Source organism: Physcomitrium patens, chromosome 17 (assembly GCF_059467195.1).
Source record: "Physcomitrium patens ecotype Gransden chromosome 17, ASM5946719v1, whole genome shotgun sequence".
NCBI lineage: Eukaryota > Viridiplantae > Streptophyta > Bryopsida > Funariales > Funariaceae > Physcomitrium > Physcomitrium patens.
Window position 1 is genome coordinate 12,485,368 of NC_143426.1, and position 23,911 is coordinate 12,509,278.

Sequence of the window (23,911 nt, forward strand, 5' to 3'; positions counted from 1 at the left end):
TGGTGTTCGAGAGGTTGCGACCGGTGGGACATCATTGCAGCTCACCAGCTAGCATGCAAAATTAGCATGGCCATTACTCCGCTCTATGATGGTTCGTTGTCACTATTCTATTCTTCAACTCAACCGTCTCATATGCTGCCGCGACCAAACAGCAAATCTCCGTAGCCAGATAGACGGCCTTGTTCGGTAATCATCAGCTCACCATGTGTTTGAACCTGAAAAAAGACTTCGGGCCGTAAGGGTTATGAGCCCCAGCCTATTCTCGATAAATTAGGTTTTGTCAGCGCGTTTGAACCTCTTGCAGCGGCATTGACTTCGAGGAAGCTTTTCAGTGACCTGGAGCATCTGAATGGCTTCACCATGAATGACCAGATTAGAACAAAACAGTATTAGGACAAAATGGCGAGAAAAGCTTAGTGGGTGTGTGTAAATTAAAGTTGATTTGGATTGTGTTCAGTTTGTTCTTTTCCTTGTGTTCCTCTCATTGGATCATCTGGTGTCGATGAGGCACGATGGAACGATCCTTCGCAATCTTCAAGTTACAAATATAGCTCCACGGACAGAATCTGAGAGTGGATGGGAAGGACGATGTCTGAATTCAATCGGTATCTTAGAGATTATTCTGTTAATACTTTTTACGACGAGTGGTTGAAACAGTATTTTAATCCGATTTACATGTTCATGAGGCGCATTGAATGCTTCACAACAACCAGACAATTTTTGTATTTTGAGCGGTGAGAGTGGCAAAACAATGTTTCAATGAAGTGCAGATTTCACTCGTGACAAGGTAAAATGAATGGCTGTTTTCAGAGTGCAAAGATCTCATCGAGCGATATGGTGTTTGACACGCAGTTTCATATTGTTGTTGGGTCGGAGATGCAAGACTTTCCGCAATGGGAGAGGACTTGGAGAGAAAACCATGTGAGCTTCGTGAGGCCAGCCAGTTGACCGCCACGTTAGAGGCGGCACGGCGTGCGCGGACAAATGCTCTTGGCAATGGCGCGCTTGTGCACTTCTCGCCCGGAAAACAGGATCATCATCTCGATGAGTACTCTTGGTGAGACCATCCTGCCAGCGAACTCAATTATGTTGAAATGAGAGGCGTAGGTTTGGTTATGTTGTTGCGCTACGAGTGACTGAGGTTCTAGTCCTCGCTTGTGCTTCTGCCGTTGGCTGAACTTAATGTAAACGTCTCATACATGAAGTGCAGCCAACGGGGCGTTCTGTTTCCACTGCCGCGTTCTCGATCAGATGTGCTTGTCCCTTGGGAGCAAGAGGGAGAAATGGAGTGGCTGTCGAATGTGAATTGTATATCTTGGTGCAGATGTCGAGGTTCACTCTTGCATTTCAGGTACCATTGTGTGATCAAGCTATGACATGGGGAAGCCCAGTATCCGTGGTTCTCACTTGTGTTTGTTTATGATATTGTGTTTCGTATTTTACGTTGTATTAATAGGGCTTGAGATGCTGGTTGAACCGGTGAGTGTAAATTCAGAGTCTACTGACGTAAAAAAAAAACGTCAGATTGGTGAATGATTGTTGCACAAAGAGTATTGTCGAAATACCACAATTGTAGCTTTCGGGTTGGCTTTCATGTAGTACGCAGACATCGCTCGCCTGGACACAATTTGTTCCAGCGGAGGAGGAAAGATTAGGACCCCTGATTGGCGTGTTGGCAATGATTTGAGGATACCAATGGTGGTGAAATATACCCACTATCGCATGGAATGCCAGTTAGTATTACGTTTGTTAAGTGTGATTTCTCTTACGGACTTGTGTAGCATTTGACAGAGAGAAGTTCTTTGAACCAAAAACTTACCATCCTTCTTGATTGTGTCCTTGTGATTCATTTGTCTATTCCGTCTGCACTTTCGAACTACTGCTTTGTCTTGATGTTTAAAGCACCACACAGAGGTCCAATTTTTGACGTTTCATTATATTGCTCACAGGGTTTATACATGAATTCATCCAGGCCAAAACGTTTTGGAGCAGCCATGACTCTTGCGTCCAATGCAGCCAATTAAGTAAACATGACTCTTCATGGTGAAACTTGACTCATTTCATGAAAACCGCTAAAGAGTTGAATAGATTCTGATGGGGGCCGAAAACACGTCAGTGGTTGGGGTCGAGAAGCCCAAGGCAAGGCTCTTTGCTGCTGTCTTACCAAGTATCTGGTTTATCAAGCTTAGGTCCATTCGTAGAAGATCACGTAGATTAAACGCGACTGACAATAATGAGCCTGTGATTCCTGATAATGCGCCCTTTCTTCCCAAAAGCGTTGAGAACTGCTACAAGAATGGAATGATATCTGAAGAATGTATCTTCAGTCCTCTTGAAGGTTCACACACCACAACCGCAAATGATTCTACCATCTCCAGTTCATGTCCTAAAAACAATGAAGCTAGATCTGTCCCCATCTCTTCCACTCTTAGCAGAAAAAGTATCGCTCGCCCTGAAGGAACCCCAAGCAGGCAAAGTATCACTCGCTCGGAAGGGTCTGCGGGGACTTCTAGGTCAACCCCAGTGACTTCCATCGCAACCACTACATCTTCTACAACTTCTAGTATATTCTCCAGATGCATGTACAGATCCACGTTTTTCTCAGGGCTTAGAGGATTGTGCAAGCTGGTGGATGATGCTACTCTTTCGAAGGAAAGCAATTCGGTGCAATTTCGAAAACCCTTGACACCAACGATAAGGACATGGTTCTTGGTGGGCTGCGGCGGAACCCCCTGCCCACGTACTTGACACAGCAGCCTGGATCTGGAGAGAGAGTCTGGTTTGATGGACTTGGACGGGGAACCAGGGCTAGATTGTATCGATGAAGGAATGGGAGTTGATGGTTCCTGGCCCAAAAAACCTGAGTCATGGTCGGCAGGCAAACCAACGGCGTGGAGTGTTGATCTTGATAATGAGGAGGTAGTCAAGAACCAAGTTGTCGAAAAGAGAAAGAGATATGCTAAGAACAGGCAGAGGTCTCCAGTGAAACCCCCAATGAAGGTGAAATCTCCGGTGAAGGTGAAGAGGAGGTCTAAACCCACGCTTGGTCACTTGTTTTCCACAAGGTCCGACACGGACTCCCCGAGGAAGGGCTTCCCTGAGACGGAAGAAGAGTCTGAGATTCATATTGAGCATCCCAACCTAGTTACTCTTCCTTGGGGATCAGCGTCTTCGGGAAGCGATAGCACCTTCAGAGTGCCTTCGGTGGGTTCAGAGTATGGATTGGCGCTGTCACAGCGGAGGCCGTTCTCCTTCTCAGGATCAGAGACCCCGGCTTACAATGACGAATTCGATAATGGTAACATCTCCGACAGCCAGAGCTTGCTGAGGGCAAAGGTGCTTGCAGCGGAGCGGCTGCGTGATGACTCGAAGTCGTGGAGGGAGCAACGGAAGATGGATAGGAAGTACAAGGATGAAGAGGCAATGAAGCTTCTTGCTTCTCTTGATCAAGCTTTGGATCAGCGGAATTTGAAGAGGTTGATTGAGGATGCAGAGGACAGCGATCCTGGTTATGCATCCATGTTCGGAAGTCCCAGATTCGAGCTCCACAACTCGCCCGTGTTCGAGAGCTTTCTCGAATCTTCCGCCAAGGCATGGGGAATCGATTTTCCTAATCTCAAAATGGACGAAGCTAAGACTTCAGGTAATATCAGTGATAAAAGTAGAGAGCTGCATTGTGTCACTGTCCAGACGGCGACTCAAGTGCGTGACCGGGACAACAGAGCGAGAGAGGCTGCCCGTAGCGTGCGAGTTAATTCTTCCTCGCCTGTGAAGGCACGGAAGACGAGGCGTGCTCTGGAAAAGGAAGCCCCCAAGAGGTTACCTCCTTCGAGAAAGACCTCCTCAAGAAACCTCCATGCATCCCCACCAGGAGGAGATGCCTCTAAGGACAGTCGCGACCATAGAACCATCCATCCACAACGTGAGGAGAGTATGGTGGATCCGGAGCTCTGTGAAGAATTCAATTACCATAGAAGGGATTTTTACGAAACAAGAAAGCGGACCAAGCAGCGACGGCCAAAGCAAGTGGCTTCCGTTAATACTACGCCGCATGTTCCAGCCCCAGCTCCCAAGCTCCAGTCTAATGTCAGCAAGGAAAGAGTAGCTGTTGTGGTTGAAAGCTCTTACGATCCTTACAACGATTTCCGCGAGTCCATGATAGAGATGATTGTTGATCAAGATATTCAGGAGACCTGCGATTTGGAGGAACTTCTGCAGTGTTATCTGTCACTGAATGAGGCGGAGTATCATAATGTCATTGTGGATGTCTTCACGGACGTATGGCATGAGCTTTTCGAGAACAAATTCTAGAAACTCCTGGAAAGGGAGGATGCAAATACTGTCCCATTTACAGTAGGATTTGCTTCTCCTTAATAGGTGCAACCCTAAGCATGCGGGAGGAGTCCTCACTGCCATAAATCAGAGGTTGAAAAGGACTACCCTCTTGATGCAGCATGAATCAACTTCACAGAAATCTGTTCGCATGCTAGTTCAACTCTGGACATTCACATATTTGCCGACAAGAAAGCTGAGTCCTTTACTGTTGAATGAACACATGCTAGGACTAAGCATCATGTGCGGAAGGCCATCAGACAACTGGAAGTGGTAGTTGGGTCCACTTCCGAGGACAGGCAGACAGACACGTAGAGGACTCTCAATTTCTTACACTGGTTTTTCAGTGTCGAGTTGTGTGTGAGACTGTGAAACTAGGTTCTAAAGCAGATGAAAGGTGAATCTTAAGCGGTGGGTATATTTTCGTGTATGAGGGGAGATTCTGAAGGCAACAGAAAACACAGATCAGGTAGATAGCTAGACACTCGGAGTGGGTGGACGACCATGACCGCATCAGGTTGTGGTTTTCGAAACGCAGATATATTTGAGTATCATTAAAGCTTCTGGAGGTCGTGAGCTTCGAGCCCAGGTATCGCCCTTGCACTGTATGAAGTTGTGCACGTAGTTTCCTCAGAAGAGTAATTTGTGTGGAAGTCGGGTTACCCTTGTCAATGGTCCTGATCTCTTGAAACCTGTGTAGAGGAAGTCTGTTTGGCTGCGCAATTTGCTTATAGTCGAGAAACGACCCTCTTTATTAGCAATCATTTAGATAGTCGGATCTAGTATGATGTACTGAATACGTTTATCAGATTGCGTTATTACAGGTGGATTTACGTGCCCTAGCACATTCAAAGAATTCTCCATCATGTACGAGGCTTCCAACACATGAAGTACGGTGAAGCACATCAGGAAATAGAAAAGAAAAGCGGGTGTTAATGCAGACTGAATTAACAGGTTGCATTTGATAGTGTAGGCACCCTCTCGTGGTCTCAATAGGAGAAAGTTACGCATTTTACGTTCACAGAACAAAGTTTTGGCGATCACCGTCTGAGCCACTCCAGCATCAGAAGGATTTCGCACAGGCGGAATTATTTCAGTAATTAATCATTGTTGATAAGAATGAGAGGCCAGCATGTCAACGATTCTTGATGCTTCATCTCAAACGTAATATACAACGTGCTATTTCCGCAACTGTTGGCATTGGTTCTACCACAGAAACATTTTTAGTGCCAGATTGCACAGTTGGCAAAACTTAACTCCGTTGCACCCTATCATCAGCATTTGTTTAAATTGAGAACTTGGAAGCAGCAGGTGCACCCTGCTGCCGGCGATACATTTGTAAGACATGCTCTGCATCGAGAACATGGCGAGACCAGAACCATAATTGCAATTTCCAATTCCAGCGGTGTAGCTTGTGGATGCATGTTTCTACTTTGAATTCCTCAGGGCGTTTAGTTTGTAGGCACAGAAGCACTACCTTTCACTAGAAACATGCCCTTGTGTACAGTCACAGTTGCTAAACATCGCTCATGAATATGTGGACACTCTCCAATGCTCATCCCACGGCACGATTCTGCATTGATGAAACAGACCAGCTATCATCGCAACTAATCACTGACAAGAAGTGAAGTTATATTTGTTTCACAACTGGCTGGCCTAGGATATAGTTATGAATCTTGTCAAAGTTTACGAAGAATCTCAAGCAGCTATCTATCATGAGGACATCGCTCGTTTGTACTGGCAGATACTGACTGTCACTGCAGACTGTGCTGCCGCCATGGCCTGCTGTGCAGACTTCTGTTACACCTGGTGCAACAGGGTTCCTATAGCAACGTGACAGTGCAACGATGTAGAGATTCCTGGCCAAACCCCTGCAATGAAATCAAAAACCCAACCCACTGCATTGATAACCTTACCATACCTTTTACAAATGACGGCATGTAAACCATGTTCCTGGAGGAGACATTAGGACTTAACATTACAACCGCGACAGCATGTGACCATTGAGAGCTCAACTCTCCGTATACGAGAGTGGCTTGCTTTTAATCAGTTGCTCCCCAAAAACCCACAGTAGGAGCTTGAAGCAGGTTTTATAACCATGCCGCAAGCCTGTGTAGGGGCAAGCAGAACTTGTCAAAATAAGTTACTGGTGTGTACGCATCAACAGTAGCCATTGCATTGCATCTAAAAGTGCTGGCATCAAAACATTTACCAATCACTATCATGAGCAATCTTGTGCTGCGACCAATTTGAGAGCGAAGGTGTCCTTGCAACCACTCCACACGACATCCTCCATCTCAAAACATCCAGCCCTTGGGTTTGGAGGAATGTTTGAAAACCATGGCCGTGTAGGAATTGCAGTGCGATTTTAGGGAGATTCAACTCACGCAAGAGATCCCATGCTGAATCATTGCTCCCATCCTCATCCGCGACTGAAATTTGCAAAGCAGCCCCATCCAAACACAGCTCCAGGCTCTCCTTCTCCCAAGAGGTAAATAGACGCAAGGACGAAACGCCATAGCCCATGCTTTTCGACGATCCCTTGCCTCAAATCTGTCCTGACTTGAACTCCTGCCGCAAACTCCACGTCTGCACCCTCCATTCTTTGTTGCCATTGATTTCGTCACTCCAATCATGAGAACAATCATACATTTGAAACAGAATTTGTCCCATGTGCAATTGGAAAATAATAAAGTAAAACGTTGAAAGTCGAGTTCAATTGTTGGATTGAAATCACATTCTAAAACTGCCAGCAGCTTATGTTTTACACATAAATTTGCAAGTGTTTGCATCACTGCGTTTGAATAAGCTTATTGTTATGGTAGTGAGTCCTCAAACGTAATTTACAAGCATTGCTACTACTGTTAACTATGATATCGTTCTGATGCGTCAACTCCAAATTTGTCCAAAAATGTTTGATTAATCATCTTCAAACTCATCTTGACATGCATCAAAAATGACTTTAGGCTCTTCACGCGCATGCTGCTATGCCTCAAGAATGTGTTCCGAAGCCTCATCTCACTCTCCTCATTATTTATGTCAACATTATTAGATAATTTGTGTAATGAACTACAGCATATTTAGCATATTCTACTATCATGCAACCCAAATTGTGTTAGTCATTCTTCCAAATATGATTTATAAAATGAAGGCCTTCCGTGCGTTTGTAATCACCGACAACATCAGAGTATATTCTGCAAAGTGAACTCTTCTTCCCTATGACTCATAGCACTCATGGATGCGGTGCAAACATTGTCGTCTTCGTTGTGATCTAACGTCAGATTTGATCAGATTGAATTAATGTGTCAATTTCATCGGTTCAATAATGGTGAAACGTCAAGTTGTGTTATATTAGATTTCGAGGAGCGAAAATCTGTGGTGTTAGGTACTCGAGACGATGCAGCGTTGATAATGAAACACGCAAATGTAGAATGATGTTCAGTAACTTCATATGTTATGTGTTTTTTTTGGGTATTTTTAGTTGACATCCGAAACACAAAATGGAAAAAGTGTAAGTTCTACGCAGCATGACTGTCAAGGGTGGTAGCATGATTCAAGTGACAAAGTGACTGCTGATAAGAAGAAGACTCTCTGTTGTCTTGTATGGTAGCAGATCTGATTCGTGGGAGGCGAGGAAGACTACTGATCAGCGGAACTACCGCCGCCAGCAAAACTGACCCACAACTATGCATCGGAGGGTCACGGTCTGGAACACTGGTTTGCAGACTCTGCAGAATCAGAGATTTGATTTCGAAAACGTAGCATCTGAGGACTTTCTATGATGAAACACTTGCTTCTTCGATGCAGTGATTTCTGATGGACTTTGCAACTGATTTCGCGAGTTTTCCTACCAACCTCATTGCTACGAAAAGTTGTGAACTCGGTTTGTTCCGATGAAGCAACCCAGTCAAAGAATGATGCAACTGACACGACGGTTCAAGCATTGATGTCGATTTGAATTTTTTCTTCACCCACCTCAGCTCAATTTGCTGGCCATGTCATCGACTGCTATCACCGTGCACCAATATTGCAACGCTGGGATAAGTTTTGAAAAGCTTCGGGGACTGTCCCTCCCATTCACGCACCCTCTGGTGCCCAGTACACGGTCGCCGCCCTCATGCTTCAAAAGCTTGTCCTAGGAGGAACCATTCTGACGAGTCATTAACAGTTGAACTCCATCTAGCAGACAAGGTGAGTACATTGCAAAAATGTACTACTCAGAAGTGATTGAAGAGTGTTGGCACTTTCATGTGTCAAGATAATCCAGCTCAACTGCAAAGATACTGAAGGATGTATGATGTATTTCTCTAGATTCCTCCACCACCAATGGCATTATCGTGGAGTAGATTTATGTCCTCAAGGGCCAACTTCTGAAAAAAAAAGTAAAAACAAAACCAGGTCTCTCTCTTAGGCTCAGTAGTTGAGGCTGGAGTTAATAACATAGAATCACGTTTGACCCTTTTAGTTTTAACCCACAAGCTATGACCCACCTATTTCCGTGGTGGCCGAATTTTTCAACTAATGAATTTCTTTCAGTAAAGATGGGCAGTCAACTCGTGTTGCGCACAAAAATTGTTTTAGCAGTTCTCTTTTTTTAAAGAAAAATCAACTGAGTGAGCTTCTACACTTCTGCACTTCGACACAAAAAGATCATCGCCTTAACAGGTATTTAGGGGAACTCACACAGCAAGCTTGCCACGAAGATACAGCAGAATTTCTCCCTCACAACACTTTCACCAATTCCCCTCTGGAAGACTTTGCATCGACTATCAGAATCACTTTTTATCAATTCACATTTTTGGTTTTTTCCTTCTTTTCTTTTTCCCCCGCATGGTTTCCTCGAAATCTAGCTTCTTCATCACGTTGCCATGGTTGGACGTTGCAGTACCAAAGGAATTGCGAGTCGTGAAATGCACGCAGAGCCACAAAGTGCAACCCATGAGGGACTTCTCAAAGTGAGGACGCCGTTGACGAGAGAAATAGAGAGACTGGGCATCATGGACCCAGATCCTGAGAGACAGAGGTGAGTTCCAGTCGTGAGCCAGCTGGAGACTGAGTTCTGCTTTTGTTTCTTCATGCACTTAGCAGCCTGGCATTGTGCTGGAATATCTGCACTATCCATCACTGTTGCTCCTCGTTAGCTGGCAGCAACCACTAGATTTCAACGGATGTTGTCTCACAAACTCAATGCACCACAATACAGATAGCTTTGTATATGTATATCTATATATATATATATATACACACACACAAACAAACAAACAAACAAGTAAATATTACATTCGCCAGATTGAAACAGTTATGCAGGTTGAATCACTGGCAGAGGAAATCAGAAGCCTGACGGAAAAGCTTGTACTTGGTGGCTTCCTTTACTGTTGCTCAGGCTGTGTGGTCTGAGCTTGCCTCAGTTGTTAATACACCCTTGAAAAATCATTAGTTTAGTTGTTAATATGAGTATGTATATATATAGATATAGATATATATATATATATATATATATAAAAGATGTTGCTAATGTCATCACAGTTTTTGCTTTTGTTATCACAACTTATTTTTTAATTTTAATTTGTTGAAATTAAATTCATTTTTTGTATAATTTGGAAAAAATAAAATATATTGAAAATATTAACAAAATAAATATGAAAAAATATTTAAAATAATATTTTATTTCATAAATAAATATTGAAATTAAAAAAATTAAAAAATTAAAAAAAAAAAGTGTGTCAAGTGAGTGGTGGGTTGTGGTGGCATTAGTAAAAACTATAGTGACAATACCAAAAATTGTGACAATATTAGCAAAACCCTATATATATATATATATATATATACACACACACATATGTGTATGTGTGTCATTTTTCAAAATAACATTCAATATAAATGAAGAAGATGAGAGAAAGAGATTTGAAAATAACCAATATTATTTTTGTTTGTTTCTTGGTCTTTCAGTGCAATTTTTTAAAGTCTAGATAGAAGATATCCAACATGGATTCTTTATGCATGGTCATGAAGAACTAATCTTCACATTGGACACTAGGTAGAATGAATATTTAACATCAATGTTTATCCAACAAAAAGTTTAGGCAAGTTCAAAAAAATTAGCTTGCCTATTTTGTTTTGTACCCAAAAGTCTAAGAGAAAATGTCTTCAGATAATACAACTTAAATTGATTAACAAAGCAGTGGCTAAATCAAAGGTAGCACCACCTTTTGGCCTTAAACTATAAATCTCTAGGATGTAGGGAACTACTCTTGCCAAGTAGTAGAGCTTCTCTACCACATGTCCTCTACATAAAACATAACAATCTATATTAGAGGAAGTGTTTTACCTTTTGCTTGCTATATGTCAAATGCCATAGACTCGATTTCTTTACATGAAATTTTTTGGACAATGTTTGTCTACATATTGAGTCTAAGAACTTGTTTGTAGAACCCTATTGTATAGTGTATTAGATACTACATACAACATCTAAATCTTATAATTATATATTAATGTTTATTAACAATTTTTAATTTAGTGAACTTAAACTTAAAATCAGTCTTGTTTTAAGAAGTATATTTTTCAGCATGCACAAGTCTTCTTTATTTATTTATTTATTTTATATATGTAATGTTACAAGCTGCCACACATTTGTAAAACAGAAATTGAACATTTAGACTGTAGATAATAACAATAATTAATGTACAAAAATTTGTTAATACTAATATCTTTACCACCTAACAAGGTATCAATAAGATGGAAACACTCTACCCATAAATCATTTATATACTAGTGGTCTATTTTTGTTTTTTTTGTTTTTTTAAGAAAAAAGACATACACACACTGATTCTTGGGTTTTCTAGAAAGCATCAATATTATGAAAAATGTTCAAGCAAGTGACTTTCCTAATTCTAATTACAAATATGTAGGTATGTATGTATATATATATATATATATATATATTCCTTTGAAAACTCAAGTTGACTATCTTGCAAAGCCATTGTTTTATTAATTCCATTTAAGAACAGGTAAACACATTAAACTTGTGATAATCATATTCTCCTTCCACACACATACATGCCAAACATAAGAACTGGTCTAATATCCTGCAAGCAAATCACATGCAAAAAGCATCAGCCATTGCAAAAACATTTATTTAAGAAAATGAAAAGCCAAGTTCCTCCTCAATTTGAAATCCATTTCTACTAGTAGACACAAAATATAGAACAAAAAATAAATAAGTAAGTAAAATGCCAAGTGGGTTTTGAAAGCCATGCAAGAATCAAAATGATGCTTCCTCAGAAACTATTAAAACAACAACATTTAATAATAAAACAAAATAAAATGCCATGAAACCAGAGGTGGAAGACAAGACTGGCACACTGCCCTCTTGGCTTCACAGGAAGACGCCACTTGTAAGCTATGTACTCGAGCAGGCCATGATTTGAGATACGTCCCGCACTGAACTCTTCTCTCTTGGACAAAAAAAGATTAAATTAGTGACCTTAATGACATAACAAGAATAATCACAACAACAATTAAGGAATAATCAAGACATGCCTATAAAAAAGGTAGGGAGTTGATCTAATCAAACCAGGCCTCGGACGCCCATTTACAACTTCTTTTGGCAGTGATGGAGCGATGCCACAGTGGAGCCTGGCAATCAGGCACAGACCCCATCACCAGAACCGCGCCCTAAAACCGTGAGAACTCACGAACTGATAGCTGTAATGATAGAAAACTATTCCTAGGAGCGAACAAAAACCCAGGTGGCAATAAAAAGAAAAAGAAATAGCAAAGGAGAAAGAATAAAAATTAAACGGCGAGGCAGATAGACAACGCTGACGTGGCGGGAATTTCATGGACGGCGGGGGAACGCATCCGTACATTTGGATGAATGAATGAATTATTGGATGAATGTACAAAAGAGGACTCTTAGTGGGTATCAGAAAAAGATGTGGGGGGGTGGGGATGAGCCAAAACCAGTTGACCTACCTGCAGACCTCGGATAATGACGGCACGAGTTCAGGGCCACAAATCCAGGATGATCTCTGTCACTTACATTGCACGCCAATGCCACATATAAATATATTAATATTAATATTATTAACCCTCAATAGCACCATAATTTTCTGTTGTTGCTCCCATTTGCTTTTTCACTGTTTGTTAACTATTCATTGCAACGGCCCAGCTGGCCAGGAACCTATAAAATCCCTTTTTTCTCACTGGGTTCGAAACAATCTCAAGGGACGAGATTAGGAGATTTCGTTTTTTAATCTCAAGGTTATGGCAAACCATGACTCTAGGATTAAATTCCCAGTTGGATGCTGCTGAGGTGGAAGGAGGGTCGGTTCTAGGGGGACTGATTAGCAGCCGGGGCGTGTGACTGTGGTGCCTAATACCGTGGCGTATCCTGAAAAGCGTGTCTTTTTTTCAGGGAAGATGCATCCCACACCTTTCGATGCGCATAATAAAACTGTGAAGAAGAGGAATTATTTACTTTTGTTCTCCTGATTTCTTCAGAAAGATTCGTCTCAGCACTGAATTAGATCGGACCAAAAATGACATCCTTTTTTCATTTGTGCTAAGGTTCTGTAGGGTTTTGAAGCGAATCTGATCTGGGTTCGTTTAAGGTATCTGCAGAACCCACAAATCATGGGCCTGGATTTTTGTGACTTGAGCCAGAGACTGAAGCGGGCATTGCAGAAAGAAAGATTCCATTAAAGCGAGAGGGACCTTATCTAGCCTGCCGTTGGTCAGTGGCTGAAACATCCCATTCCTGAAGAAATTACTGCATTGGGTGTTATAGTTTTAACTTTATGAGCTTTGATTTTTGCCATACATTCAAGTCCACGGCATTATTCAAGACCATATCCATGGTTTGTTATACAATTCTAATTGCACCCCACAAACACAACAAGTAAGTGAACTGGGCTATGTTAATTCACAAATTTGTGTCCATCTTTTTGTGAGAAGAGGTGTCAAAAGAGTAAAATGGATTTAAGGAAATTTTATTTAATTTACAAATAAGTCAATAATAACATGTGTAAAATAATTGAATATTGTAGAATTAATTCTCCAAATTATACGTACAGACAGACAGAAAGCCAGACAGCCAGACATGGATACATATACAGCAAACTAAACACCCATTGTCAAAGCTGTACATTGATTTGTTTTTTTTAATCCTTAATTTTAAGAAAGTTCAAAATGTCAAAAGGTCAATATTCGAGGAGAAGGTTCATTAAATCAGGCCATGTGTATGTTCCAAAGAAATTTCCTGTAAGTTTATTATATATGTATTTTTAATAATTGCCCTCTGATGTTGATGAGAATATTTTAGATCACTGTACAAGGTTGAAATATATATATATATATATATATATATGTATGTAAATTTTTTCTTAAATATTTTTAATCTTGATGGATGACTTTCCTTAACTTTATGGAGAAGGGGATTGGAGGGTTGACTCACAACTATTGAAGGTCTTAAATTTAGAAATTACACAGTTGTAAAAGCAATTTTTTCTTCCACTCTTTTGGTTCAAGTTGAATACAAGAGGATGCTTTTTGGGGTGTAGTATCTCTGAGGCTGGGATGCTTTTTAACCTTTTAAGCATGGCCAATGACATGGAGCTCCATGTGAGACTTTTGAAGTTCATCCTTTTGAGAATTGCCCTGAAGTCTTTGCAGTTGACTTTTGTGAAACTATGTGAAAAAATAAGTCTAGAAATGAAGAATAGACTTGATTTTCTCCCACAATAACATTTAATTTTTCTTTCATTCATTGAATTTTCTTAGGTATTCATGTTACTTTGTTGAATTCAAATATAGTGTAGAGTTTGTGATTCATTCATACATGTGTGGTATACATAACAATAGTAATAATAATAATAATAATAATAATCATACTATCATGTTAAACTTTCTTCTAATTAATAAAATTAAAATAATGATTTATTGTCAATTTTTTTTTTTGAAAACTCCATCCAGCTTGATTGTGTATAAATTCCAAACTTTCTGAGTGCATGCATATTATTACCACACCATGATTCCGCTACAACTTTGATTATCAAGGTGTCAATTAATCAAGAAAGAGCTGTAGTTGTTGTTTCCAACACCTTTTTTAATACACGAAATCAAATGAAGTAATCTTTATTAGAGTGAAATTGGAGAACACAGAAGAAGTAGTACTTGGGGCATGTGAAGGAACCCAGAATAGTCATACAATATTAGTTCTATTCCTTGTGCAAGAGGGTGCTCCAAGTGCTATGAAGGGATATGAATTGACATCAAGGTAAGGCTCTAAATCACCAAATGGGTTAAGCCAGAATATAGTTGCCAAGCAAACAAAGGGGGTATGAAACCGCGGTGGAGGTGGGCCCCTATAACCGATAACATCCATAATAATGCAGGGGGGGGGGATTTTGAATGTGCACTTAAGGGGACGCTGAGTGAAAACCTCGTACTGCACGCCAGTGGCAACCGACCACCTAAACGAGGGGGGGGGGGGGGGAGGTACCGACCTCTACCGACCTCGCTGCCACTTGGGTGTGGCCGTGGCGAGGTGGGATCCATGGCTATGGAGCATCAAGTGGACGGAGAGAGAGAATAGACGGAGTGGGGATGGCATCAGCAGTAGGAACGGCATGGTTGATAATGAACATGCAGTCCGAAACTTGCCATTTACCGGTCTGGTTCTCTTTGTGTTGGGGTGTAGCAATCAAGCAGAGCCAGGGATGGCATAGGATAGTCTAGCATCAAACGCTGTGCAGGGTGGTGGTGATAAGATCGCGGTTTGGCACAGTTGTGTGTGAGAGCCTTTAACAGCCTTTCTGGTGGTGACACTGACAAATTGTGGGTTGTCTGTGTGGACTGTAGTTGCACTGGAGTAGAAGAAGCATTTTAGTAGCTTAACCTGCGGGCTTACGTGTTTGGAGTTTTCCCCAGGAAGGAGAGATAGGGTGGAGTGGAGTGTAGTGGTGCGTGCGATGCTGGTCGGTGAAGGTGGGGTTTAGGGTATTCGAACAGTAGTTGGAAGTGTGCCAAGAGTCTTAGGGACTATATGCACATTGGGTGGAAATGGTGTCTTGTGGTTTATTGTCGTTGGGGTGAGTGAATTGTTGGGAATGGGGGTGGGAGTTGGGTTATGTGTGTGAATTTTCGTGTGGGTAGTGGTGGCTTTGGTGATGGATCGGACTCAAGGAGACAGTGCAAGCACGAGTAGAACTGTTAGCGGAGATGACGTCTTCTCGCAAATCATGGGTGATATTGATACAATTGCATCCGTGTTGGACTCGGTCGTGGACGCACCTAAAGAGCGTCTCGCTTTGAAAGAGCAGCTGTCGGGATTCAAAAACCAGATCGGTGTGCTGGAAACTCATGTGAAGAAGAAGCTCGGCACCAAGAGTGACTCGCGACCCTCCAGCCTTGATGTTAGTCTCACTAGTTTGCAGCGGAATGTGGACTTGGTGTCTCGCTCTCTGGGGATCGACCCACTGTGGAATTCTTCTGAAGATAGTCGAAATCGGAAGGTTGTAGCGGACGAGCCCCCTGCTCCGAAGGAAAGTCCCGTTGTTTCTCTCTACTGCTGGCGTTTTAAGCTCAAAGCTAAGAAGCTGTTACGCGCCCCAGCCGGATGCAAAAACATTCGTGCATTCTCCCTCAGGTTGGCTACACGAGATCTTCACGGCACTAATCTCGTGAAGTTTCTGTAGTTGGTTTGCTCGAATTGGGGCGGTTTGCTCGAATTATTGTAATGGGGCGGTTTCTTTAGTCGAGGGGCTGCCGAGTTGCCAGTTCTCGGCATTGTAAGAAGTGGGGGAAAATCAAACTAGTTGTTTATTTTTTTGTTTATTTATCACACATGGTTGGTATGAAGGTCGAGGGGCGTCATCAAATTTATGATGAAGGACTATCCGGGCGCGCTTGCTGATCTGAACAAGGCAGATTCTCTGGACCCCAACAACAGCTTCATACTGCAGTATGTACTTTCTTCCCTGCACTAAATCAGCATCAAAACCCCAAAGCTTCTTACGTTTCACTGAAATGCTTGGAATGGCGCATATTGTTCTCAGACTCTGTGTTGTGGTGGATGAAGGCTGCGTGGAGACGTGAAGTGCTGGATGAATGACTACGAAGGGGCATTAAATGATCTGTCTCGCGCGAATCGTCTGAGACCCGACGACACTTTCACCTTGAGGTATTTTGCGATTTTTTGGGTTTATTTTTTCTCTCAGATGTACCACGCGTCCTGTTTTGTATCAATGATGTGAACTTTGGGTGCTGCTGCTTTAGCTGACGGCTCTTCTGTGCGGAATTCAGGGCTTTGGGCGCCGCTAAATCGGCTCTTGGAGATCGTCGTGGCGCTTTGCAAGTTCTGAATGCTGCGAATCGTTTGCAACCGAACGACATGTGGACTTTGAGGTATCACAAAGCACTAACTTACTCTTTAGTACCGGCCCTCTTCCATGAAAGTTTTACCCTAACGTCCCGTCCTTTGTGTATTTTTCAATTCTCGAATTTGGAAACCACATTTTTCCAGTTAGCGAGAAGATGATCTTCTTTGGAGGCCATTTTCTACTTTGTTAGCATTGTTAGTACTTGTTACGTTATGTGGTTTCCAAATTATACATTTAGTTTCGAAGAAGGGGTAAGAGTCAGCTATTGTGGATATGGTGGTGGATCGGGGGATCTTCATGCGGCACGATATCTGCCAATTGCCTCATTTATATTTCCCCGTTTACAATATGTTGTCACCGAAAGCTTGCAGTTGTTGGGATTTGAGTAGTATACTTGGTTTCATGCACTTTTTCCAAGCTTAGCTTGTACCCCACTGAGACCTGACAATTTTCTGGGTCCCTCCTAAAGTTTCGATCTACACGCTTCGGTCTGTTTATTGTGGGCCATGCTATTTAAAAGGCTACTCTATGTTGCAAATTGGCTTTGTTATTCTTTATTACAATTGTGTCAGTTAGATTTTAATGGGGCTTGCGAACCACATTTCAGCAGATAGGATCCAACCCGCTGGATTTTTTGGTTGGGACTTAATCACCATAATGTGTTTTGTTAACCGCATTGTCTCGTAATTTTTAGTTCTATTATTTTCTAAACTTCAATTAATGTGGTGCACATTGTTTCGAAGCCACAATGCTTTGGATATCACAATCGTTAGAAGGAAAGACGCAATGATAAAATCGTTGACCAGTTCAAGTGAACAGTGTCACCTCGATGACTGCAATTGTTTTCTTAGTTGAGCAGTTTTTGAAGCGGATCTTCTCTCACTCCATCAATTTGCATGAGGACGGTGGCGCGTGTGAGAGGTCCTTTTCTTTTTGTCGTCTTCCCTTTTTTTATTTGACTTTTAAAACTGGAACAGGTGGGTCATGAAAATCATAACGATTTGTAATTTCATTTGATGTGTTGCAGACTTCGAGGGCGAGTTAAGCGCTATCTCCATGACTATGCTGGGGCCTTGGTGGATCTAGATGCTGCAGATCGTATCGAGCCGAACGACCTGGATGTGCTTCGGTATGTACATGTGAGGAGAGAAGCTGCTGATTTGGCAACAAATCAAGCAGCTGAAGGCTTACCAAGTGCCTGACTTTGTATAATCAGTTTAATAAGAGTCTTAGAAAAGATATCTGAATCTCCTGTTCAGAATACTGGTGGTTCTCTTTATTAATTTGTTAGTCATGATTATTGTTCTGCAGTGTTCGGGGCGTAGTGAAATTCAATCTATGTGATTTTGAAGGGGCGCTTATTGACCTTAACAAGGCTCATCGAATGGAGCCTAAAAGTTCCTCAATCCTCAGGTGCTGAGACTAGTACTTTGAATCTTAAGGTTAAGTTGAGCAGGAAGCATTCCAGATATCATTTGTGTTAACCTGTTCTACATAGTAGTGGCAGTTATACCTATTTCTGGTGGTCAAATCTTAAGCTACTTAAATTTAGAATTAGTCTATGTAATGGATGGCGGGAAATATGTACAACTGCTTTCCTGGTGAGTATACGCTTAATTCAATATTTTGACAATTTTGACAGGTATCGAGCAGATGTGCAGTTACGTGCTGGTAAACTAGATCAAGCCCTTATTGATGTAAAGAAAGCTATGGAGCTCGATTCAACAAGCGGTTCTTTGTATAGGTCTTCTACCTCTATGACGACGGTCCAAGTCCTTAGGATACCTTAATTCCCTGGAAAACTTCTTTGAATAATTTATCGTGTATCAGCTTCTACTCATCCCGTGGAAAGACTAAATTTGAATTCCTCTGCTAAGCTCCTCTGTCTGATCTTTGCGAATTGAGGCACTGAACGTGATTTCTTGATACTATTGTGACTGCAGGATTAGAGGAGAGGTGAAGTTCCAAATGAAAGAGTTTCCAGCTGCGCTTGCAGATTTGAACAAAGCTTTAGAAATGCAACCTGATGATGTTTGTGGTTTGAGGTAATTTCTTCTGATATTGCAGTATTTTTAACAATTGATGGTTTGGTGCTGGTTTTGTCAAGAATCAGTTGGCTTACGTAGGTTACTATCTGTCTTTGAATTTTGTGTCATCTCATAGCTAGTTCACATTCATAGGCACTATCACACACTTCAATTATTCAATCTTAGTCAGTCAGTTTTAGCACCTCGTACCTAAGGTAAATTTTAAATGTGGTTTGTGCAGAGCTCGTGGCGAGCTGTTATATGAGATGGGAGATTATGAAGAGGCTTTAACGGATTTGCAAGCAGCAGATCGTGCTATGCGTAACCATGAGAACACTCTCAAGTACATGCCTAACTTAATATATGGGGTTTTGATTACATTAGCATACATGGATGTTGACAAGTTTAAATCCTTGTCATGCACAGCACTACGACATTTCTTAATGCTAAACTGGGTGATAACTCTTGTCTCTTTCAGAATTTTGGCGAAAATCAAATATTTGTTGAATGATTACAAGGGAGCCCTCGTGGCTCTCAATAGAGCCGATAAAGTCGAGCCAAACAACCATGTGACGCTCAGGTATCCAATTTTGTCTTCATTGCACGTTTTGTGTTCAATATTTTCTTTCAGAGTCTGGATCAGGTAATCATGTTGGTTGTTGCAGGAGTATTTAAACAATCGTTGGGCTGATTATGTATAGTTTGAAACTTTGTTTGAACAGAGCTCGAGGCAACGTGAAACGAAAGCTGGGCAATTACAAAGATGCACTCCGAGATCTCAACAGGGCCAATGAACTCAGCCCGCAAAGCAGTTGGATCCTTGGGTATGTTAAACTAACTTCATATTCCTTGTTAATCTGTCTAATAGCCATTTCATGATCACATGCTTTTTGTGAGCTGACAAGTTTCTCCGCAAATAGTAGTTGTTGTGTTCCTTTCAAGTTAAGAGGTCTAGGGTATGGTTTAATGATACTTTGGTGATTTTAAACAAAACTGGTAACACGTGAATCGACAACTTTTGTACTTCGTCCATACGTCCAAATATATGGGGTTTGTAAACTCATTCGAAAGTCCATTTGCAGAGTAAGAGGTGATGTGAAGCGAAAACTCGGTGACCTTCATGGTGCTCTGGCGGATCTAAATAGTGCTGATGATCTTGAACCCAATAACAATTTCACTTTGAGGTACGTCTACTTGGATCTACTTAGCTACATTTACAGAAAACTAGGGTGTGTTTATCAAATGCTTTTTGCTTTTTGCGATTACATCCAAGTTTGTGAATTTGGAAAGGTCTACAGGTTCTTGAAAGATTTAGAGGACTTGGTTTACATGTGTGATAGACGTCTGAGTAAAAACGGAGTCTTGTGGGTGTGTTCCTCAGAGTGCGTGGAAAGGTGAAAAAGTTGCTTGGGGACGAGGAAGGTGCCTTGAATGATCTCACCTTGGCAGAGTTGATTGAAAATGGCACTAACGTAAGTGATATCTATCCACCTTCAATATGCATGAATGCTTCTATCTGATGTACCAGATGAGCTCTTGTATCTGGTCATTGATGCCGTAAGTAATATCGAAAACTACAGCTTGTCAGATGATTGAGGACCCAGTGTTGCTATGTTGCAGATCGATGATGTCGATTTTAAGCCTCCCAGGCGGAGGACATCACGGAGGCTGCTTGAAACTCTCTCAGAGCGAAATCAACGAAGCACTCAAACTTCAATCAGAGAAATACCATCCGAGTTTGATTCAAATACAGACACAAGGTCCTCAGTCAAAACCCTGTCATCCGAGTTTGAACCACGTAGCGATGTTAGTAGTGTGGTTGTTGCAGATGCTTTCCGTTCATCATAATCCACCATTTTTATGAGATTGAGTTGTACATAGCGGGTTTAAGATTTAGTTATCAAGATCTATGTAAAGTGTATCTTATTCTGAGATTGTAATTTAGACTTAAGGTTGTAGGCGAGCTATCCGGCCTCCTAGTCTCTAAGGGTAAGGTAGTGCTGACGCATCAGGAAAAGGCTATCCAAGTTTTGATTTTAACCTCGGGTGGTTCTTTCATATAACAAGAAGCTCGTAAGGATTGTGTGTCCTGGTATGCACTTGTTAAGTGCTTCATTTTGTATCCAGAAGGTGACTGTTGGTGTTCATATATGGTGTCTGCTCCAATGATATACAAGTGTATGGAAGACGCAGGTGTAAAACAATGTTACGGCTTTAGAATTTATGAATATGCCAGTTGCCTATCAACATTTTATGAATGACATTTTCTTTGTTTCTCTTAATGACTTTGTTATTTGTTAGCTGATTGATATTTTGGTGCATCTCAAGAAATCTAAAGAACACACAAAAAAAATATATGTTTTGTGTTACAAAAAGTTGAGAACTGCAAAAACTTTCTAGCAACGATTACAATTTGTTAGATTTTTTAACACATGGCAAGGCTTAATAGTTGTGGATGTCTATTAATCTAAATTTGTTTTCTTTGTAATTGTATGTATATATAGCTAGAAATCTGATTACATTGCATTTAAAATTGAAGTTATGAAAGTGTTTTATAGAAAAAAAATAAAATGTTCAAGTTGTAAATTCACATCTTGGAACAATTGTTAATGCCAAGTTCTTATTCTTAAGCAATTGTAATAATAAAGAATTAATCACCGTCTCTTAGAAATTTTTAATAAAAACAAATCAAATTATATTTCATAAAAATTCCTCCGAGTACCATATAGTGTCAGGCAAGTGCTACCGAAACCAGCCTCAGCTGCTCCCAATTGCGAACATTGTGGTCCTGGATTTGCAGTGTCGAACAGAGCGATATTGACTGTACTGAAACTCTCTCATTGGCTTTGTTGGTGAATATTATCGGCAACCAACTGTGCTTACATCAGACTTATTCCTTGTTTTCGCATTTCCCGCTTCATCGCCAGTTCCATGCATTCTGTCGATTAGATTGTTGTTAGTGGTTTCGAGAATCGGTCGATGTAGGGGCAATATCAGATTTTCAGGGTGGTTTCAGATTCTCTTCGCGGACTGTAAACCTCTTCGGTGGTGAACCCATCGAGCGAGGGGGCAGCCTTGTTCACAAGGTTTATTGTTTGGACCCAGCAGCCTTGAGTCACAGTTTTCTTCCAGTGGTCGACGTCGAGTTAGCGCACACCAAGCTGGTAGTGCGTGATCTTGAATGTCAAAAGTGTCGACAAAAGTAGCACATAATTTAGCGGTAGACTTTGGCCGGCAAGTTGGGGTTCACAGCGATTAATTCGGGCAGCTGTGGGTATCGAATTAGGTGATCATTCTAGAAGCAAACGCAGTGCTAAGCTGATGCAGCTTTTACTTTGATTATATTACAAATCAAAGTAAAAAAAGGACACACCAAGAGCTATGCAATACAATTGAATCTCATAAATGTTTTTGCAACTAATACAAAGGAACCAAAAATTAGTATGTTTGAGCAATTTCATAAAAAAAATAAAAATGAACATAGTGGTATTGGTTAGAAAAATCACAACTTTTTAAAAGAATACATTATTAGATATATTTATAACCATGTTTAGAAATTGTAATTGAAAAAAAGAAAAAAACACTGAGACAAAAATTTATAGTTTACAATTAAAATTGTACTTTATGATCAATTATTTTGTTAAATTGTAACAACTTGCATGTGATTGTAGCTGATGAGAAGTGGCTCTTAATTCCTATACTTGGTAGAAAAACGTACCTTCTAATTCCTTTTATAAGAATGATAAAATATTCAACTTGTACTCTATAAATATAAAAAAATAATAAATTCATTTTAAACTGTATATCTTAAGAATTTATTTTTAGTGCCAATAGTTTTACTATAATATTTTATAGACTGAATTAATAAGTTTCTTTCAACTACTATAAACTAAAAGGATTTAAAAGAAATTTTTTAATAGATAATAAAAAAAATTACATATTAATTTAATTTATTAATTTGTTTTTTCTATTTGTAGCTATGAAAAATATTACCTTGTTGGTAAAAACAATGTTATAAAATAACATTTATTCTATGTATAAGTAATAAATGTTAAAAAGAAATATCATTATTATTTTTTATCTTTTATAATTTAATACACAAAGTCCAAAACATTAGTCAACATAAAGCTATAGATAACAACTAATGATGTATCAAAATTAGAATAATACTAGTATGTTATGATTGGTTTTAGAAAATTTAGAGAAATTTTGGCAAAAAAATTAAGATTGCTTAGAGGAGCATACAACCATGTTTTAGTACAAAAAGAAAAAAAAAATTTATATAGACTTGTCAAAAGATATTATGTTTGTATATAATATAAAAAGAAGTATTAGAACATGAAAAATTAATATTTAAGTGAATACACGTTTTTAAATTTAATAGATACTTAAATAACTACTATCATAAATAAAAGATTTAAAGAATCTTGGTCTATTTTTTAGACTACAAGAATAAGAATGACAATATAAGATTGATTTAATTTTGCTTTAATGTATACTAGGTGATAAGAAAGTTATGTAGAATCTTTCTAAAGACCACAAGATAACCAAGACACATTTTTAAGTTGTAAAATATTTTTATTGTGAATTTTATGTGGCTATAGAAATTCTAATAAAGTTTAAATAAGTTGGATGATGTTAGCTAGAAATCTTAATTTATATATTATAGGAAGATAGTTGATAAGTATTTTGGGATTTTAATATTTTTTTATGCTTAAAAAATAATACCACTTTTGATAATTGTTGGGATTTTAAAATCTATTTTAGAATAAAATAATTAGAACTTGATAAGATTTTGTATCTACTTTTAATAATTTCATCAAATACTAAGAGCTTATTTTAAGTTTATGGTGCTAAATATGTTTATCTTCCATTATAATTAATTAATTATTTATTTTATAAATAAGGTATTTTAAAAGAAATAAAATTATAAATAATATATTTAATTTTTTTTGATAATTTATGATAATATTAAAAAATAATTATTACAAAGACATGTCATAACAAACTCAATTATGCTTCAAGACAAAAGCTATCACAAAATATTTAATATGTTTATGATGAAAATAAGTTGTAATTAGACTAAAAGTGTCATTTAGATATTAACATCATTCTTAAAATAAAACCTTATTTTCAAATAATTCTTTAATATAAATCTTGTGATTAGTATTA

The 23,911-nt window shown here is 39.8% G+C and overlaps 3 protein-coding genes across 11 annotated transcripts; 2 read left to right on the forward strand and 1 right to left on the reverse strand.

Moving 5' to 3' along the window:
* Positions 1 to 6: 6 nt before the first annotated feature.
* LOC112294892 (uncharacterized) lies at positions 7 to 5,523 on the forward strand. Of its 7 annotated transcripts, none has more exons than XR_016497983.1 (5): positions 7 to 186; positions 853 to 1,057; positions 1,211 to 1,351; positions 1,950 to 4,921; positions 5,142 to 5,523. XR_016497983.1 is itself a non-coding variant. In XM_090243817.1 (4 exons), the coding sequence occupies exon 4, from the start codon at positions 2,785 to 2,787 to the stop codon at positions 4,309 to 4,311; it is 1,527 nt and encodes a 508-aa protein (XP_090099943.1). In that variant the 5' UTR covers positions 7 to 186; positions 853 to 1,057; positions 1,211 to 1,351; positions 1,950 to 2,784; the 3' UTR covers positions 4,312 to 4,924. The 7 variants fall into 7 exon arrangements, 1 of the variants encoding a protein (XP_090099943.1); XR_016497985.1 differs by having other exon boundaries at positions 5,157 to 5,523; XR_016497986.1 differs by lacking the exon at positions 7 to 186 and adding an exon at positions 203 to 420.
* A 119-nt stretch (positions 5,524 to 5,642) lies between these two features.
* LOC112294893 (uncharacterized) lies at positions 5,643 to 8,208 on the reverse strand. The gene is made up of 2 exons (XM_024545876.3): positions 6,545 to 8,208; positions 5,643 to 6,203 (listed from the first exon to the last, which is right to left on the reverse strand). The coding sequence occupies exons 1-2, from the start codon at positions 6,856 to 6,858 to the stop codon at positions 5,963 to 5,965; spliced, it is 555 nt and encodes a 184-aa protein (XP_024401644.1). The 5' UTR covers positions 6,859 to 8,208; the 3' UTR covers positions 5,643 to 5,962.
* Positions 8,209 to 15,002: 6,794 nt separating this feature from the next.
* LOC112294709 (uncharacterized) lies at positions 15,003 to 20,886 on the forward strand. Of its 3 annotated transcripts, none has more exons than XM_024545465.2 (14): positions 15,003 to 15,979; positions 16,193 to 16,294; positions 16,412 to 16,513; positions 16,636 to 16,737; positions 17,740 to 17,841; positions 18,024 to 18,125; positions 18,355 to 18,456; positions 18,656 to 18,757; positions 18,981 to 19,082; positions 19,218 to 19,319; positions 19,462 to 19,563; positions 19,822 to 19,923; positions 20,121 to 20,211; positions 20,360 to 20,886. In XM_024545465.2, the coding sequence occupies exons 1-14, from the start codon at positions 15,501 to 15,503 to the stop codon at positions 20,585 to 20,587; spliced, it is 1,920 nt and encodes a 639-aa protein (XP_024401233.1). In that variant the 5' UTR covers positions 15,003 to 15,500; the 3' UTR covers positions 20,588 to 20,886. The 3 variants fall into 3 exon arrangements, with proteins under 3 accessions (XP_024401233.1, XP_024401234.1, XP_024401235.1); XM_024545466.2 differs by having other exon boundaries at positions 18,355 to 18,450; XM_024545467.2 differs by lacking the exon at positions 18,355 to 18,456.
* The last annotated feature ends 3,025 nt before the right edge of the window (positions 20,887 to 23,911 follow it).

Coding starts and splice junctions, on each gene's coding strand:
- LOC112294892 (XM_090243817.1), top strand. CDS start 2,785: ATGGACTTGGACGGGGAACCAGGGCTAGATTGTATCGATGAAGGAATG.
- LOC112294893 (XM_024545876.3), bottom strand. CDS start 6,858: ATGGGCTATGGCGTTTCGTCCTTGCGTCTATTTACCTCTTGGGAGAAG. Junction 6,204..6,544: donor ATTGCTCATGATAGTGATTG/GTAAATGTTTTG, acceptor ATTTCATTGCAG/GGGTTTGGCCAGGAATCTCT.
- LOC112294709 (XM_024545465.2), top strand. CDS start 15,501: ATGGATCGGACTCAAGGAGACAGTGCAAGCACGAGTAGAACTGTTAGC. Junction 15,980..16,192: donor ATTCGTGCATTCTCCCTCAG/GTTGGCTACACG, acceptor GTTGGTATGAAG/GTCGAGGGGCGTCATCAAAT. Junction 19,924..20,120: donor AATAACAATTTCACTTTGAG/GTACGTCTACTT, acceptor TGTGTTCCTCAG/AGTGCGTGGAAAGGTGAAAA.